Source organism: Ornithodoros turicata, chromosome 3, assembly GCF_037126465.1.
Source record: "Ornithodoros turicata isolate Travis chromosome 3, ASM3712646v1, whole genome shotgun sequence".
NCBI classification, from domain to species: Eukaryota; Metazoa; Arthropoda; class Arachnida; order Ixodida; family Argasidae; genus Ornithodoros; species Ornithodoros turicata.
Window position 1 is genome coordinate 12,910,198 of NC_088203.1, and position 18,444 is coordinate 12,928,641.

The 18,444-nt window shown below is 46.3% G+C and overlaps 1 protein-coding gene across 1 annotated transcript; it reads right to left on the reverse strand.

Annotated features, from left to right (window-relative positions):
- Positions 1-733: 733 nt before the first annotated feature.
- Positions 734-18,253, reverse strand: LOC135388104 (myophilin-like). Its single transcript, XM_064617426.1, has 4 exons — positions 18,078-18,253; positions 4,332-4,468; positions 4,014-4,224; positions 734-1,288 (listed from the first exon to the last, which is right to left on the reverse strand). The coding sequence occupies exons 1-4, from the start codon at positions 18,129-18,131 to the stop codon at positions 1,118-1,120; spliced, it is 573 nt and encodes a 190-aa protein (XP_064473496.1). The 5' UTR covers positions 18,132-18,253; the 3' UTR covers positions 734-1,117.
- Positions 18,254-18,444: the final 191 nt, after the last annotated feature.

Here is an 18,444-nt window from a genome sequence, read left to right on the forward strand (position 1 = left end):
TCACCGATGGCTTCAACATATATTTTTTTCCCGTTTATTCGAGACATCAAGTGTACCGGATTGTTCGATTTGAGATGGAACTAGCCAAAGGCGACTGCTGCATGTTTCTGTGGTTTCACCACGACCTACTACAGTCAAACTCCTTTACAACGAAACTCAGGGGACAGCAAAAAAAATTCGCAGTGAAGGTATTTTCGTTAAAAAGGATGTCCATTATTGGACCTATAGGGCTCCAGCGGGACCGCAAAAAAAAATTTGCTGTAGTGGTATTTTCGTTAAAAAGGTGTTCGCTATAAAGGAGTTTGACTGTAGATTATAACGACCATGTCATACTCGGCAACCCTTATGAGGAGCCCGTCCGCACAATCCGCTAGGGGCGCTACTCATCGGCCCGCGAGATCTACATCGTGATTGGACAATGGAAATTTGAATTTTGAACACGCAGAAGCGGACGTTCGACTACCGTAGCAGACGACAGCAACAGCTCCTACGAAAACGCGTAGAATGATGATGATAATCAACTTTACAAAGAAGCATCTTCCGTGGGACCTCTTGTACAAAAATAATAAGGTAAGCTCAAGTACAAAGTATTGCAGAAATTGGGGAAGCAATAACCGGGCCGATGAGTAGCGCCACCGCTAGCCTCCAAGTGCGGTGCTGGGAGAAGGGGTCTAGTATGTCGTGGGTTTCACCTTGAATGTGGCCTACAGCATTGAAACATCACAGACACATCTTTATGAAAATCTGTTCTTTATAGAAAATTCAACATGGAATGCACCATACCATCAAGCTGAGAATCCACAAAAAAATACTTTTTTTTTTTTTTTAAAGGAAGGTGGACTCAGTGTGCTGCTTTGCTCAACAAATAATGCGTGTCTCGGGTAATTGGAAGGCCACGTTCTACCAAAATAAATCCTCTACTCCTCCCGGTGTTTGTCTGCAAAAGGGGTTAGACTGTGTCACTATAACGTCACTGTTTGATTACCTCTTGTTCTCACGGTGTAAAAAATAAATAGCTCTTTCTCTCTGTGTCCTCGGGAGGGAGCCAAAGTGACGAACAGCGAGAGTAAAATATGCTTAGACTTCAAAAAAAGAAATGAAAAATATCCCCGCAATTTTACATGTGACGAGTGTTGCCGAAGTTGATGCCACTCTGGTTCGCGCCCTTGTTGGAACCATACTGCAAGCTGATGACGCTCTGACCCGCCTTCAACTGCTCGTCGGAAAAGTTTCGGACGTTGGCCTCGGCCTCCTTTGGTCCCATGCCTTGGACGCCGTATTTCGGGGCCTGGGAAACATGAGCAATGAACATGAAACAACGTGGGAAAAATTATGGGTAAGCATGAGGCAGGTGATGTATTGATTGGGGACAAGCTTCAATTTCTTTGGAGTTTTTGTGCAGTATGTGCCACATTACCTGAGAAAACAAATGAGGGGGGCTTTGTACATGACACTTTCGGGGGTCGTTTTGAAACACCACAGTCACATATACGTAGGGCCTGACATTTTAGGGTTATACCGGATTACGCCTGAAAACACGCTGGACCAGGAGGATCCGAAGTCATCACAACAAACACAGAACTTTGGAAACTGTGCTATACTTGTAAATGCATAAGGCCCCGGGTTTTCCGCGATTCCGCGAAATTTCACGGAATACGGAATCCATCGCGGAATCCTTCGTTTGGCACGGAATTTCGCGGAAATTCGATTGGGTCTAAGGACGCGATTGGCGCGACGTGGACGGTTACTACGACGTGCAGCGCCACAGGAGAAGTATTGCACGCTCACGCAAAATAACGTCAGCTCCAAGGTACACAGACAATTCGACATATTTTCTCGCGTATTTTGCGCCATCGGATCATTTGCGCATCGCATATTTTTTTAGTTTAGCACGAAAAATGACAAGAAAGCAAAAAAATCGCGTATGTGCACCCGCGATTTCGTGCGCGGATATCTGGCACGCGCGCGTCTCAGCGACCGTGGCGATTACCTTTCGCAGCGCCGTCAGTGCTACCGAAGTTATATTGCGGTGATTTTGTTTGATTTGCGCGTACTTTCGAGTGATGGTCCGCTGACGTGATGGACGATACTGTCACTCGAACTATACGAAACGCGGAAAGAAACGCTGGACACAACATTTCTTTCCGCAAACCTTACGGCACAACATGACAAGTTTACGAACATAGTGTGCTTTCGGTTCCAAAGTGCGGACTAGTGGCGTCTTCCAGCACCGTCTCGACGTATTTCACCGGTATATGAGCGGTGGTGGGCAGCCGTTTTGTCTCCCAACCGTCGGCGGTTGCGCGGTATTTGGGTGCTTCTTTTGCGTTCGCGCAATGCAGTGATAACAGAACTGATGTTCTGTGGCTGGAACAACACAGAAAGGACAAATACATATAAAGCCTCAGCTGAGGCTTTGTATGTATTTGTCCTTTCTATGTTGTTCCAGCCTCAGAACATCAGTTCTCTCACGTTCAACAGTTGCCGCTTGCGTCGATACCGTCGTATGAATGTGTGTATGAGTGAGAAAAATGTAAGAGTGAAATGGGGATAAATAAGAGAGAGTGTTTGATATTTCCCTTCAGATGACGCGCACTTGGAAGTCGCTGACCGGTAATCCAGGTTCGAGTCCTACAGCTGGCTAACCTTTTCAGTGACTTCCATCTTTCATAACGTCAGTACCGGCCATACCGAGGGCCCATATGACCCGCATTCTAAAATTTTAAAAAGTTTGCGTCGTTTGAATATCGTAACGAACGTTCCCGCGCAATTTGAGCACCCCTAAATTTTTCGATTTTTAGGGAGATTAAAAAGTGCGCAAATTATGCGAGTAAATACGATAACTGGGTTTTGGAACGGAACTAGCGTGTTTGGTCCGAACTTAGCGTCTATTTCGATCAAATATTTGTCAATTCCTATAAACTTTGCAGATGCTGAAATATCTTTCAGCATGTATACAGTGATTGTAGCTGACAACAGCATTCGCTGTCAGAGGAGATCACAAGGTATCATGTAATGCTGAAGTTTATAAAATACTTTTTGTGCCCATTATCCAAGAAAATAGTGTTTCCCGCTTCAAGCAGCCACTGACTACTTGCCGCGGAATTTCGAACTTGCCGCAGCCGAAAATCAGGGCAAATGCATAAATATGCTCGTACAGGTTGGGACAAAAGTTTACGGGACACGCGAGCGGCGTATTTTTTCGTCGGTACGACACCCTAGCGGCTGGCGGAAGCGGGTGAGTTCACTGCTTCGGAGGGGTGCAAGCGTGCGATGCCAGAGACACAGCGGTAGTTCCGGTATCGCCTGGTTGTTTGGGAAGTGGAAGCTACCGCTGTGTGTCGCTAACAGCGTACCCTTCCACTCCTCCGAAACAATGAACTCACCCGCTTCCTGCAGCCGCTAGGGTGTCGCACCGAAGAAAAAGTACGCCGCTCGCGTGTTCCGTAAACTTTTGTCCCAACCTGTACATACTGTCAAAGCAGAGGCCCTGCTGCCTCTTAAATGCATGAACTAAATTTTGATACTCTGTTTCCACTGGTGTGTCGTGTGTATTACGCAGAGTAAACCGGAGATTTACACCCGACTCAACCGGAATTGGATGGAATCTGGTACAGTTCACATTTCCAATTACACCCGAATTATTGAAACAAAATATAATCCAATATTTACCAGGAGAAAATTATGCAGAACAATAAAGTGTGAAGATGACTGTGTGTCCGTTCCGTTCTCCGAAACCGTGCTCCTGGGCAAGTTATTGGGGGGCAGGGGGATGCCAGTGTGGTATAATGGTTAGAGCACCTTTTTCAAATATTTTACCGGTCTCAGGCATTGGAGGCTTTGTGTTGTGTTCGTCTGTACGTGTGGCAGCCTCAGCTTACTGCTTCCCCATTTTGCTCCCATCTTATGCAGACCCACTCTCTCTCTCTCTCTCTCTCTCTCTCTCTCTCTCTCTCTCTCTCTCTCTCTCTCTCTCTCTCTCTCTCTCTCTCTCTCTCTTTTCTTAAACTTACCTTCCTTGCTAAGGACTGGAGGCAAATGCACACGGAAAGAAGGTTCTGTTTCTCCCAGAGATCCACAGTCTGGAATGTCTCCTGAGCAGGAACTCCAAGTTGTCGTGCATGGTCCAAAAACTGGTTGATGTTCTCCATACACTTGAAGGCCATTTTGCTCGTGTTGATTTTCTTGTCAGGTATTGCGCCAGGTTTCAGAACATTGATCAGTCTGCGAATGAAGTAGAGGTATCATTTCAGTGCACTGGAAGATGCACGGAAGTGCTGAAGTAGGAAGGCACTTTGTGCTAATCGAGGCAATCCCTCTGGTGTGCGTACTTGCATAGGACAGTACCATCCTTCAACTGCTCGTAGAAAGTGTCCATGTCTCCTGATGTGTTGATCTCCAGGTTAGTGGTGTCCTTCACCCAGACGAGGAGTTGAGATGCCAGCTCGGAATCATACTTGGATTGTATCTGCGTACAAAGTGGACAAGGTTGCATGCCTTGATTTCCAGCTTGATTTCTGTTTAGTAGCAAAGCAGCATTAGCAGTATTTCATTGCTTGAAAATTGTGAAATGGAACATCTCGCACAAGTGGCATTATTATTGATTATATTGAAGCTTGCTTCGTTAGACATTTGAATGCCCAAATCTAGTACAGAAAACCTTCCGGAAAAAAATCGCTTTTGACGAATTATCGCATTATTTGAAGTCTCGCGTTGTCCTGATCGAAATGCAGATTACTCGAAGTGTCCGGCCAGCCGACTCCGCTTAGTACGAAGGGCGAGCAGGCGGTAGATCGTGCGGCAAACCCAGCTTCCGCCTTGTCCTTTCTCCCTCTCTCTCTCTTACAAAAATGTGTCTGCTTGCTTGGATACTATTTCTAAGACTGTCGTGGTGTTTCGGCGCGTTTCTGAGGCTAGTGGCACTGTTTTTGTAGCACATTCGCTTTTGTCGAATTGTCGCTTGTATAGAATATTTTTACCTCCTTCAGAAGTACAGACGCGAAACGTACATGTGTTACGTCACGACTCGAGGCAGACAAAGCGCGTACAATCGCAAATGAGGGAGAGAAGTACGGCGCGAGGCAGGTCTCAATCCAGAAGCAGGGGCGACAGCACGCTTGCGTCGCGCCAACACGCACGGCTTGCGTATCCACGCCATACCGCCTCCCTATCCGAGCAGTGGTACAGCCCAATGGCATGCTTCTGGCCTTCGATTCTTTGCTTTGAAACACGTGACCAGTGCTGTGCTTTGAGAGTTCTAGAGCGTTCGGCACTGCACTCTGGCGTCGTCAAGTGGAAAGTGAAGGGGGTTCGCCGTGAAAGTGCTCGAGAACCGGTTACCCAGACGCCCCCGCATGCATTTCGACACAGAGGCAAACGGCTGTTGGGGCACCGTTTTAAAAGAGGCCAGACGGGACATGCTGCACGTGACACATCCTTGACCTACAGGGGCACGCATCAGGGCAAATAAGAGGCGCGTCAGACTTGTCGTCTGCTTTATTTTTCCTGCAATGTACTACGTCAGTCAACCGTGCTGGAATGCACAACCCACGGAGGAAAAGAGAGGTCGCAGGGAGAGGGAAAAGCTGCCTGAGATCGGCGCTGGAGTCAATAAGTTATCAGGAGGCTTCACCATATAAGGAAGTTTCACTCTGAAGCAACTGCAAGCACGGCCTCATCGCTGAAAGAAGAAATATGCACATTGCAGAAGCAGGATGTTGCGTATTGCATGAAGAATTCGTCTGGGTTTGGCAAAGGCATTGGGTACAGGAAAGAGGTGGTTCTTTCGATTGGGTATTTTTGGGACGTCAGAAAGGACGTTCACTTTCTTGTACTTTCTGCAAAAATGATGTCTCGGGAAGGTTCGCAACTTAGATATTTGGGAAGCAAAAAGAGGAACAATCGCACAACTTGTTTAGACACCACCAAAGGCACGTTCAACGAAGCGCGCAGAGTTCGAGGCAGAGAACATCATTTGACACACAACAGCGCTCACTAACAGCGAATGCTATGCAGCTAACTGACAGGTCAATGCCAAGTAATGCGTTTGTTTGCATGCTTGTAATGTTTCATAAATTTCCCCACACCGTGACTGTGTCATTGCGTGGCTACATTCGCCTGAAAAGTATGCCGGTAAGCAAATCTACGGCAAAGGCGAATGTCTGAGCTGGAAATTTTTGTGTGACGTTTTTGTGTGACGTTTTACGCTGGAAATTTTGTGAACTAATCTGATGCTTAACATGAGAGAACTGATGTTCTGAGGCTGGAACAACATAGAAGGGACAATCACATACAACGCCTCAAGTTGCCTAAGAAATTAACGATGAAAGATGAAAGTCACTGAAAAGGTTAGCCAGCTGTAGGATTCGAACCCACGTCTTCTGGATTACCGGTCGTTGTATGTGATTGTCCCTTCTATGTTGTTCCAGCCTGAGAACATCAGTTCTCTCATGTTCAACATTTGCCGCTTGCGTCGATCCCTGTCGTATGAATGTGTGTGTATGAGTGTGCAAAAATGTAAGAGTGAAAGGAGGATGAGCGAGAGAGAGTGACTGGTTTATCCCTTGAGATGACGCACCTTGGAAGTCGCTGAGAAGGCGTGTTAGCTTAGCTCAATTGGTAGAGCCATGGACCAGTAATCCAGAAGACGTGGGTTCGAATCCTACAGCTGGCTAACCTTTTCAGTGACTTTCATCGTTAATCTGATGCTTCGCGTTTCGAGCAAAAGAAATAAAAATATAACTAATGTGCCTGTATAGTGCCTTATATGTTCGCCCCTGGTGTCTTGATTATCGAGATTGACGTCATTTGCGAATGACATTCTGTTTCTTCCTGTAACTCGATGCAAGGCAAATGAATGCCATTCGATGCGACTGTCATTCGCTAGGAATGTCATTCGCTAGGAATGTCATTCGGTTTGCCGTGTGACAGGGGTATTTTTGTCTCGCCAATAACACAACTCAAGCGAGCTGAAAACACAGTTTTCAGTACTTCCTGTACTATGCAGCCACCTCAAGGCCAACATGGAAACTTCCTACTTGAATAGAAAGTCACGCGAGGGGTACCCTTGATAAGGTCGACCCCCTTTCAATAAGAGTTACGTAAGCAATGCCCACTTATCGCCCTGAGTGGAGGCGGATGTCATTTCATCCGTCCTAGATCCAGATGCCTGCATGGCTTCCGCGATGCATCCTGCGGAAGCGCCACACGTTCTCAATGTCGTCCCAAGACACTGAATGCGTTCTCTGTCTTGGCTCAGACACGCACAAGTAGGAACATACCAAGTATGGTGCTGACGTGGCACAGCGAAAGCGCTGCGTCTCAAGGAGTTCTGGTTACTACAAGACACACCATCCGCGACACTTTTCTTTTTTTCTTTTTTTTTTTTTCACACACACCCCTTTCCCCTTACGCTTCAGCAGCTCTTTCAGTAGAGGACCGCTCAGTAGGACCGCTCTTTCAGTAGACATTTTGGGCGCTATTAACTAATCTACTCTCGATACAGGGTGTTTCAGTTAAATCCCCGTGCTAAATGATTGGCGGACGGGTGCACCAATCGGATAACTTTCTTTTTTACAGGTACTGTCCGATACCGTCGACAAGCTGCGCATCGTGTGATTGAGCGAGAGGCGCTCATTATTAAAAATATAAAAAAATTGAAACGAGTTTCGTGAAAAACATAACTTCTAAAGCAAGGCGCCGTCAGCATTAAAATGCGTACTACGCCTTTTGGAACCTTGAGTGGATACCTTTTAGAGAACAATCTGCAACCGAAGCGCGTCATTTGTTGCAGTAATTAATTGGTTTTGGTTTACATATTTTTATCGTGGCTGTTCGCGGTGAGGCGCAAAAGGCCGCTCTTCCACTCCCTTATCCAAATTAATTAATTAATTAATGAATTACGTCCTTTTGCGCTTCGCCGCGACAAGCCGCGACAAAAATGTGTAAACAGAAACCAATTAATTACTACAACAAATTACCCGCTTCGGTGGCAGATTTTTCTCTAAAAAGTCCCAAAAAGGGGTAATACCCATTTTGATGCCGACGGCGCCCTCCTTTAGAAGTTACGTTTTTCCCGAAACTAGTTTGAATTTTTTACTTAAATAATGAGCTCCTCCCGCTCATTCACACGGGGCGCAGCTTTAGGTGGTATCGGACAGATACTTATAAAAAAAGAGAGTTCTTCGATTGGTGCACCCGTTGGCGAATTATTCAGCCCGGGGATTTAACTGAAACACTCTGTATAGAGAGCAGATTTTTTAGGCACCAACAGGTAGCGCTCTTCGTCGCATAAATCATTCTAGGCCAACCAACCTTCAGAATCGTATGGTTTTATGTTTCGACTGGAAGGAATATTGATACATAAAACGGTGTCCGCCCCCTTTCTCAGCTTACCCCGAGACAGAGCGACATCATCCGCGTTGATGATTGGCTTACTGGGTGCTATGCGGTCAAGAGCGCCCCCTGTTAGTGAATAAAAATTCTCCCTCTATAGAACCTAAACTAAAAAACCTGCGCCCCCTACTTCATCGATTACGTTTCGCCACTGCGCAAAGCATGCTGGGGGGTACCTATCAACCTTATCAGCCTTTTCGGCCTATCAGCCGACGCGTTTTTCCCCCTTCTTGCCCACCACAGCAAAAACATAACCTCGAACCGGTCTTCTCGTGACGTCACATGTTTACTAACAAAGGGTCGCTTAAAGTAACAATGTTCTCAGTCACAATGTTCTCAGCCCCAAAGCCTTTTCGACGACTGCACCCAGTGGCGTAGCCAGACCTCCAAGGTAGAGGGGGCTCGATACGAAAACTCCCCCCCCCCCCCCCCCCGCTGATCCTGTGTGTGACAACACACACATACTTTGCACACTGGAAACGACGGATTAAAAAAAAAGAAATGTTGAATTGTTGAATAGTTGAATTGGACATTCACAATACGGTTACATGTATATAGGGTGTCATGACCAATGAGGTGGTGCCACGAGATTTGAAGTATTTTGAAAATCTCATACTTTGAAAACCATTCAAGAGTGCTACTTAGATAGACGCCATGAACTGCAAGAACTTTCGCGATCGTCACACTGGTCCCCCCCCCCCCCCCATATATTATGTTCTCGGATTTGTGTGTGTCGGTCGGTGGCAGGTGGGGGGGGGGGGGGCTCGAGCCCCCCCCCCTAGCCCCCTGTCGCTACGTCACTGCGCCATACTTCTGCTGTCAGTCATTTTCGCAGAGGTTGCGTCAAAGGCACTCCCATCTCGGCGTGTCTATACGCTGAGTTACGTTATTAGGAAGTGTATGCCAAGGAGTGACGTGGTATATAGGGGGCCAGCGTGTGTTATTTTGCACCGGGTTATATCAATGTATCTATGGTCGTACTTCAACATCGTGTTATTTTGGTTTCAGCTTCGCGTTATTCTGAGTTCGCGAAAGCCCTTCAGTATCTGGTTACTTTGGTTATTCGTGTATAGGAAAGCTACTTCAACATCTATAGCTATCTTGGTTCGATGCCATTTCAACGCCGCGTCATTTCGGTCTATCGAAGTTTATTTCAGCGTCGAGTTATTTTGGACATTCCGAAATTAACACGGCGAGAAGTTATTTTGGTTCGTCGAAAGTTATTGTCGAAAAGTGCGTCGATGTTTGCGAAAGTACCTAGTCGCACGTAGACCGTGGCAGCAGCAAACAATTCCAAATCAGTGGCCATGACGGATTCTTGTATCTCTTTATGGGCAAAGCAGTTGTCCCGGCGGAAAAGCTCTTATACGATCCAGCGCTAACACCACTTTTACGGGCGAGGCGAGCATAACAATGTATAGGGCCCAACCGTTTCGCATTCCATATGGCCGCTATCAAGCAAACACGTGCACGACTCGCCAAGTGATAATGGTCTGTTGCGTGTGCGTGTCTTTCTTTGCGCAAGCTATAATCACGGTGTGCGCCATGAGTCCATAGTACGGCATTGTTCAGCGCTGGCGACTTACTTTCTAACGAATGTGTGTCAAACATTGCCTACAATGTTTTTTTTTTAGTTTATTTTGCAATGCTGTGAGTCGTAGAAAGTTAATTGGTTAAACGCGAGTGACAGGTGTAAAGCTCCGCAAGAAGTGACAGGTGCGTTTTTGCGGCCGTTGCGAAAGATTTAACGACTCAAAGCGTGTCCGGTTCTTTTCGCTCACTTATCTTCCAGCAATTTCGTCCTTTTATATGGTTGGTTACATCGCATATTTTCTCCAAGGTTTAATAGTTCGGTAACACAAAATTTTATGATGTTTGATGTTTTTTTGGCGCAATAACATCAGAGCAAAATTTGATAACGTTCTTAGATCATGGTATGTTAATTTTGGAAGATTTACAAAACCTTGGGAGTCCTAAGATCTGTGGTAAACGCTAGTCGAATACAATTAATACGAGAGCGGAAACGTTAAAAGTTAAACAAATCATATAGCTTCGATAACTGTTAGTCAATTTCAAGCTAATTAATGCGTAATGAAATTGTTACTTCACAGCTCTAGGTCAGAGATCCCATTCTCAGCTATATTAAAACCCAATGAAAAGTTTATAATGATGCTGGAGTACGAAAGAAGCCTGTTGCCTTTCATGGCGACACTGTCATGCGCTTGTGCATCGTTCCATGAGAAGGCGGACTGTGCTGATGTTGACACAGGTCTCATGTGGTATCAGTGTGCAACAGGATGTGTTCACCTGAAGCTTCGGCAATACATTGAAATAGAAAGTGACCCGAAGTGAGGCAATGTCCGCGCGAAAAGAATCCTGGGAATAAACCTCTACCCGAGAAACGTCGTCATGACGTTGGTAGGGTTGGTAGACAGACTGAAACCGAAACCGAAACCGAAACAAATCCGAGGGAGAGTGGCTTTCGGGCGCGACCGTGTTCGCCTCTAGCTTGGAGCGTAGTTCAACTCTACCAAGTACCTGACGCTGTCGAACACTATGACGTCATTTGTTTCCAAACAGGGAGAGGTCCATTGCCTTTTAGAGGGAATATATTAGGAATACCAATTTCGATACCAATTGTTCGATAGCTTTTACCAAATTCACACAGAGTGGACGCAACGCGTTAACAGTTACCCCAAATAACATTTCTAGGGTGTTACGGGGAAACGTGACCAAAATGTGACGCGCAAATTGTAAAATGCTAAAAGACGCGGGCGAAATTCGTTACACCCATTCAAAGCAAACATCCTTCTGGAACATACATATTCTAATACCAAGATCACGTGTGTCCATATCTTCGTTCTCGTGCTATAGAGTACAATATCAAGGAATGCGGCACGCTGCCTGACGGATCGCGCCGGCAATAGCTGTATCCGTTATTATGAGAGCTGGATATAGATGTTTTCGTAGTTCGGTTATGCGGAGATCTTCTCGAACAAAGAGTAACTGCAAGATGGCTTAATTACCTAACTTCAGTAATTAACTCTGATTACGGGATTTCAAAACGAAATCGCGATAGCAGAATGGGAGACGATCCGTATTGGAAGCCATTCCATGTTGAAAAAAATTGCGAAACGCGCACGTGCGTTGAAATATCCACCGCGGAATTTTCAATGCACATGAGCCCAAAACCGAAAGCGCGACGACCGGGAGCGCAGGGAGTACAGCGCTCATTCCACGCCAGAGAGTCACGTGCTCTGGAGCGATGGAGGTGATTGGAGGAGGTACTGGCAAGTCCGGGAGCAGCGCCGACTCACGATTTTCACGACACTATATAGATGGCGCCACGCGGCGAAAGTGATGCGCTTCGGAGGCGGGCAGTTTTGGTTTCGGTTCAATTCCACAGCGAAATCCAGCGACGATACATCGTGGCACGCGCTTCGTTTCCAGGATGTTGAAAAACATGGAATGGAATTAGAACGTTAATTAAGAAATTTTAGGTAATTAGTCACCTTATAGTTATATACACTCTTCGATAGGATGTCCGCCATGCAGACCGTATAACTCAGTCTGTAAAAACATCATCTATGCTGCTCTTATAGCATTTTTTAAATAAAGAATTTTGTAACGGATAAGAATGAACACCTTGTATAGTGTGTGGTGGTGCACGCAGGGGGAACATAAGATGTTCGCAACATCAGCCAAGTACATTTGCGTGACTTGCCGATAAATTCTTACAGCGACTCCATTACCCTTTTCCCCCTCCACCATCTTTCCTGATTCCTCTTTCTTTCCGCGAGGCTCAATTCAAATAAGTCGAGTGACCGAAGAAGAAGTGAATCTTTTCACTTAACGTCACTATGTTGTTTGCTTTCTTCATTTTAATAATCCTCCAACTCAATTTGTATGTTAAATGCCTGTTTGGTGTTTGATGAAGCAATGATCTCAGTCCCAGCAAGCACAACATCTTGACCCAGTATTGGTCCAATGTTGGACCAATATAGGGACGGTATTGTCAGTGTTGGACCAATATTGGGCCGGTATTGCAAATGTTGGACCAATAGGAGGCCGGTATTGCCAATATTGGACCAATATTGAGACGGTATTGCCAATGTTGGACCTATAGGAGGCCGATATTGCCAATATTGAACTAATATTGTGCCAAAATGTTGTGTTGCTTGGGGTGCCTCCTCTGTGTCGTCCCTTCCCGTCCCCCCGCACTGAGGGTTTTTATCGCTTTCAGTAATTTGTATGTGTAGCGCTTCCTGTGCAAGTGTACAATACGTCAAGTAAATTTGTCGACTGCGCGGTTTCAGAACTTCCGTGGAGGCTGCCGCCACCATGCGCACCGATCAAAGGTGCCGCCGCATTGCGCAGCACAGAAAACAAAAGAGAAAAAAAAATGTTAACGCTCGAAATCAATATTCAGTGAAAACACCCGCATTGTCACGTGTCTACAGTAGTAGACGATAGGGCGACTGTCTATAGGAAGGAAAGGAAACCGCGGTTGTGCCAGAGTCGTGCCACGAAGGACCACTGAGCTGTTACGTACGCGTGGGTTGTGGAATAAATTACCACGAAATATTATCAAGCATTGCATCTCGGTTTGTTTTTGAATTGAATGCTACCCGTTTCGTTTTGTGTAGTTTCTTCTTGTGTGTATGTGTTATATTACTTGCGTTCTTTAAACTATATTTTAATTAATTTCGTCAATTAATTTAATTACTTTATTTTTCTTTATTTTTTTAATTCCGTGTTAGCGCCGCGAAGCAACAGTGGCTATGAGCGGCGTATAGACGTGGACAGATGAAGAGAGGACAGCAGGAAGGAATGGGGGACAGGGGGTTGGTATGCGTCCTGGGCCGACTTCAAGGGGAACTGTGCCGACATTCGTCTGGAAAGTCTTCGGAAAACCCAGGGAAAACCTCAGACAGCACAGCCGGTGACAGGATTAGAACCCGTGTCACCTCCCAGTCTCTGCGTGGAAAGCGATCACTCTAACCACTATGCCACCGGGAGCTGGTAAAAATTGATTTATTACTTTCTCCATGTCGTACCAACAGGCCCAATTTGACGCTTTATGGAATGGACTACGGAATGAAATGAAACTACAGCATAAACGGATCATGGTAGTCATTTTGCGTACCAGCCAATCTCGCCCGCGGCTGTAAAGTCTTCCAAATCGACGAATTGAAGGAGCCTAGCCTGCCAAGTAGTACTTACTGCAGCGCAGACAGCACCTTACCTCCGACCACTCTCCCTACCTCCGTGACGTAATAAGACGGGTCCAATGGCGCACGTCCTTCGCGTCTCAGGTTTACAAAGCTTTAACCAGAACCGGTACAGCCAATGCTCTCAGCGCATTTCGTAACGCTGTCCTGTGTAACCGGAGAACGCGACAGTCGCGGAATTAGTTACCACGAATTCCGCGCTTTCTCCGGCGCAGCACAAATATTTTACAACTCCCGATCTTGCAACCACCTGGGTGTGCGGGTGTGAATAATAATGCTACGGTCGACGGCTAAACGCAGCTGCCTTGCCTGTTCCAGGACTCTTTTTTTTTCTTCTTCTTCTTCTGCTTCTTCTTGTTCGCTCCTTCGCAGCTGAAGTGGAGACGCTGATGATGAATAAAAGAGTGGTTGGAAGTAATGAGGTTCGTCTCGGAACTTGCTGGGGCTTTCCGGCCGTGCCCATGCAAAAACGGGTTTTCCTCTCCAATATTGCAAAGTCATCGCGTGTATGATTTCCGGTAAGCTTAAAGGGCAACCTCCATGGAGCGAATTTTTGCAACGAAGTTCGCGCGGCAGACTGCCACGTGCGTTCCGCTGCCAGTTGTTCGCCGGCACCAGCTCCATGGAGCGAAAAACCAGCGGACGGCGTCGGGAAGTCATGCTGTGATGTCACTGTTGCCAGGGTATAAGGTGAAAGCTTAGTGAAATCAGTTGCTCGAAAAAGTGCATTTAATGTCACAAATTTTGCAACTAAATCCAACAACTGTCTGAAAAGATGCGACCAGTAACGTACCGAAAGGCATATTCACTACTGCGAAAGGAAAACGTGTTTCTTGGCAGAGAATGCCTCACGTTCTAACGATGCAGTTGGCGAAACAGCGAGCAGACGACAGCATCCAGTTGCAAGAAGAGGACGATGACGATGATTCACGAGAGCAGACGACCACGTGCAGGCGATCTGGCGTCACTGATCTAGCACTTTGATTGGTTCATCTGCAGTTGACGCTTCCTGAATCGCGGACGGTGGACGAAAATATCTAGCATAGGCAGATCGGCGGCGGACGCTCACATTTTTTACGCCTCGCGCTGGGCGTCCGACGCTGAGCGAAGTTCGCAGCTTTTTCGCTGTACATTCGCTCCATGGAGGTTGCCCTTAACACATCGTAATGCACGAAGTGGAATAACGACTATGGTTTTGTTCTTTCTGGAATGAATTACTAGAGGCGTCGTCTGGTGTACGGAATATGGATTCTTCTCCGACTCAGTTATAATGCCTATCGGCTATGGATATGGCTACGTGCGTTCGTGTGATCGAGCACGAGGGTAATAAGCATAACGAGAACGAGAATGAACGAGAGGATAAACTACTTCCTTTTGTCGTTTGCCTTATGTATCTTGCGCAAGTTGTGATGCCACTGCCCATCGAACTCTGATCTGCGCGGTTCCTAGGCACTGCAAACTGCTTTTTGAAATCTCGCTCCCAAATCCCTTGCACTAACATGCGAAGCCAAGGAAAATAAAGTTCTAAAAAATCGAAATGTCCCGCACACCAAAGAATGTAGCACACAAACGCGCGTTAGTAAAGAGCGGCTATAGAAAGCAGGCGAGCTGGCGATATCTGATCTCCATAAAGAGCACTGAGACTGGGGCAGACTCGTGTTTATATCTGTAGTCGACAGATTCTGGCGTGCGCCCTCCGCGCGCGTTGAAAAAGTGGTTTTTACGAGGTCACACGCACGCCGAGCGCGCGCGCGTCCTGAAAACGACGGAAAAACGCTCCATGCGTTTAGGCCTTTATGCCTGTGCACCTGGATACAGTGTCTCGTAAAAGAGCACGACCAAATTAACGTAGGACGCCGACGCTGTAGGTCAAAGACAGCTTCGAGATGGCTCTGGAAGGGCTATCCATATTCTAAGGCCGTCATTGATGGTAGCCTGAAATCCGGTTCAAGATGTTACATAACCGGCCATGTCGTCCCGGTCGTGTCTTGTACGGCCCCAGACGGAACAGGTTCCTTTAAATATATAGGTATATAAGATGATGTTTACTGCACTATGATCACCGCCACTGTAAAGCTGCAGGGGTCACTGGGAGGGTCTGCTACACTTGACGGCCGACAGCGACGAAATTTACGCGCATTTCTGTTCAGGCGAGATTATGACCGCAGTTCGCGTGATCCTATGCAGTGATAAGACTGAGGGCGTGGTTTGATAGGACAACTTGCGTGGGTTAGGTTCTGACTGGGCTGCTTAAGTACAGTCTCATATTAAAATAGTAGTATTAACTCCTTATTTAGTCAAATTTACCTGCTTGTAGCTTTGGTGAAGTATATATCGCGAATATAAGAAATAGATAATTCGGGAAACTGCAATTTTTGTTTACAACGGTGTCTTACGGGTCTACATTAAAGCTCACAGTGAGCGCATGATGCCACAAAGTCACGATGGAATGGCAACGACCACGAAAAGAGGCTCTATCTAATGGTGAAAAAGGACTAAGGGCTAAGCGGAACTTCTATATGTTACCAAATGCCCATTTTTCCTCGATACAGGGAAAAGTTCGATAATAAAAAAAAGCTAACTTGTCCTTGGAAACGGCTACTACCCAGAGGTACATCAACCGCCAATTACAGCAAGCGTCTCTTCCTATAATACACAATGCAGCCCACGACGACCGGGGCCCACCCAAAATGTCATCACTACCTGCCCTTCTATCCATTAGACGTCAGCAGTCACGTGCAGCCATACCTACACTTTTACCCGATCTTGGGTGTCTGCAGCCGGATATGCGTTCGTGGGAATTCGAGGGAAAACGCACTTCGTTGACGTAATCCATGCAAAGTACAATGCATTCAGCGTTCTCGCATTACAGCAGCCCTGATCTTACCATTAAAATGGAGGCAAGGAACGTTGCTTTTATATTAGACATTTCATTAGGCAACACCATAGAAAATCGTTTTCATTACGCTTTCCTTTCGCTATACGTGGAAAATGACGATGAACGTGGTTGAAGTAAAATGTGGAGAGAGATTTATCACGTGATATCATAAGAGTTTTATTACAGGAGCAGAATGCGTCTCCAGACATTTTCATCTTAGAGGAGTGTCAGAATTCCACAGGTGGTAGAGGAGTGTCAAGCGTATAAGGCCGGTTGCCGACGAGTATACTGACATAAATTTTATTGGTAGTTTTAATCGAGTGTTGTTTTGGGTTGTGACATATTTTGAGTTTTGGTTGGCTGGAATTGGAGATTACCCTGAACGTTCGCCCTCCTTAATGAACTAACCCGGTAGCAAACGTAACGATGTTCAAAAAAGAAAAAAAGGAAAAGACGATAAAGTATATAATAATTGGGTGTTTACGTCGCGAGACAACTGAGACCACATAAAAGTACATATGTTTTACAAAATGAGGGCCGTCGAAAATCAGGCGGGAAATATGGGCGATGAGTCAGACCAAGTCAGACGCAGATTGCCTTGGCAGACGTCACGTGCTCTTGCGCCTTCTGCTCTCGTTCAACTGTCGTCTGCTGTCACGCCAAAGCGAAACAAGAACAACACGCGCTTCCTGTACAGACGTACGTCTAGCAAACAAACAGGTATTGAAAAACAGTACGTGCTCCGTTATTCATTATCCCGTGATCACCGGTGCAAAACATGAATCGTAGACACGGGCGCTGAATTTATGTATCTCGTTTGGAATCTACGTCGAATACCCAGAACAGGTGATAACTCACGATTATCGCTTCAACTACCGGATCTCTTCAGAGCTATTTGCGATGCAGTCGCTACGCAGTCGTGAGATATCTCTTATCGGTAATTCGGGTGATGTTATTCGTTTCGTTATTTATGCGTTATTTGACGATCAAAGCAGATAGTCGGAGTATTTATTAACGCATTTTCCCGTTCGTTGCATTCCATGATCTTGCACTGCTGGAACTTATGAAATCGAAAGCTCATTTCTGTATGTGCGTGCTCTTAACAAAAGTGGGTCACCGACGAGCCATACTGGTCTGCAGGGTCTTTGCATGTCTCCATAACAGCTAACACAAATGAAAACGATAAGAACGTTGTGTAGATATCAGGATCAAACCATGAAACAACAATCTGCACAGTACGCCTGTCCATAACTGTACTAAATACGTAAGCAAGTCTATCGATATCCTGCTACAAAAAGTTTGTGTCATCAGCAGGTTGTGCTCATTTTGCTTGTTCACACGGAATTTCCCAGAGAGCGCTGTTCTCCCCGATGACACAGTCACGGAGCTAGCTAGTCACTGCTAGTTACTCTCACATCCAGGAAAACTTCGGAAGTACGATGGGATACAGACCCCTTACCATTCAACCCCACCACATGGTTCAGTGCCACGCATCGCTGCAGATAAAATAAGCTGCTTCTGCTGCTCAACCCAACGGGAATCAAACGCAGACGACAGAGCAGAAGGTTGCTTACCTTACTATGAGCCTCCGCTGCAAGTCCAGATTTTGTGGCACGGTGTTCAGCCATGTTCACTGCGATTTGGCACCTATAGGTAAAGCTTCCGTGTCAAACTATAAGCACAACTCGTCGTCCTACGTCCGCGCGCGTGTGTGTATGTGAGTGTGACGACACGAGCAACGAGCAGATCGGAAGCCGGTAGGGAGGAGGATGGTGATCGTAGTCACGTGACTTTTTGGCGCCAACTACCGCCGTTGCTCATGGCAACGCTCATGGCTACGAAGGGGGGCAGTGCCAGTGGACTTCTTTTCCAGGATGGGAATTGGGAATGGAAATTCGTTTCTTTTCCAGGCTCGTACAGTCTTCCTGATAGGGAAACGAC

What these genes read in the sequence shown, in the direction of transcription:
- LOC135388104 (XM_064617426.1), bottom strand. Translation starts at nt 18,131, where the DNA reads ATGGCTGAACACCGTGCCACAAAATCTGGACTTGCAGCGGAGGCTCAT. An exon ending in CAGCGGAGGCTCATAGTAAG is followed by an intron (nt 4,469 to 18,077) that starts GTAAGCAACCTT and finishes CTTTGTACGCAG; the next exon opens with ATACAATCCAAGTATGATTC. An exon ending in GATGGTACTGTCCTATGCAA is followed by an intron (nt 4,225 to 4,331) that starts GTACGCACACCA and finishes CTTCATTCGCAG; the next exon opens with ACTGATCAATGTTCTGAAAC.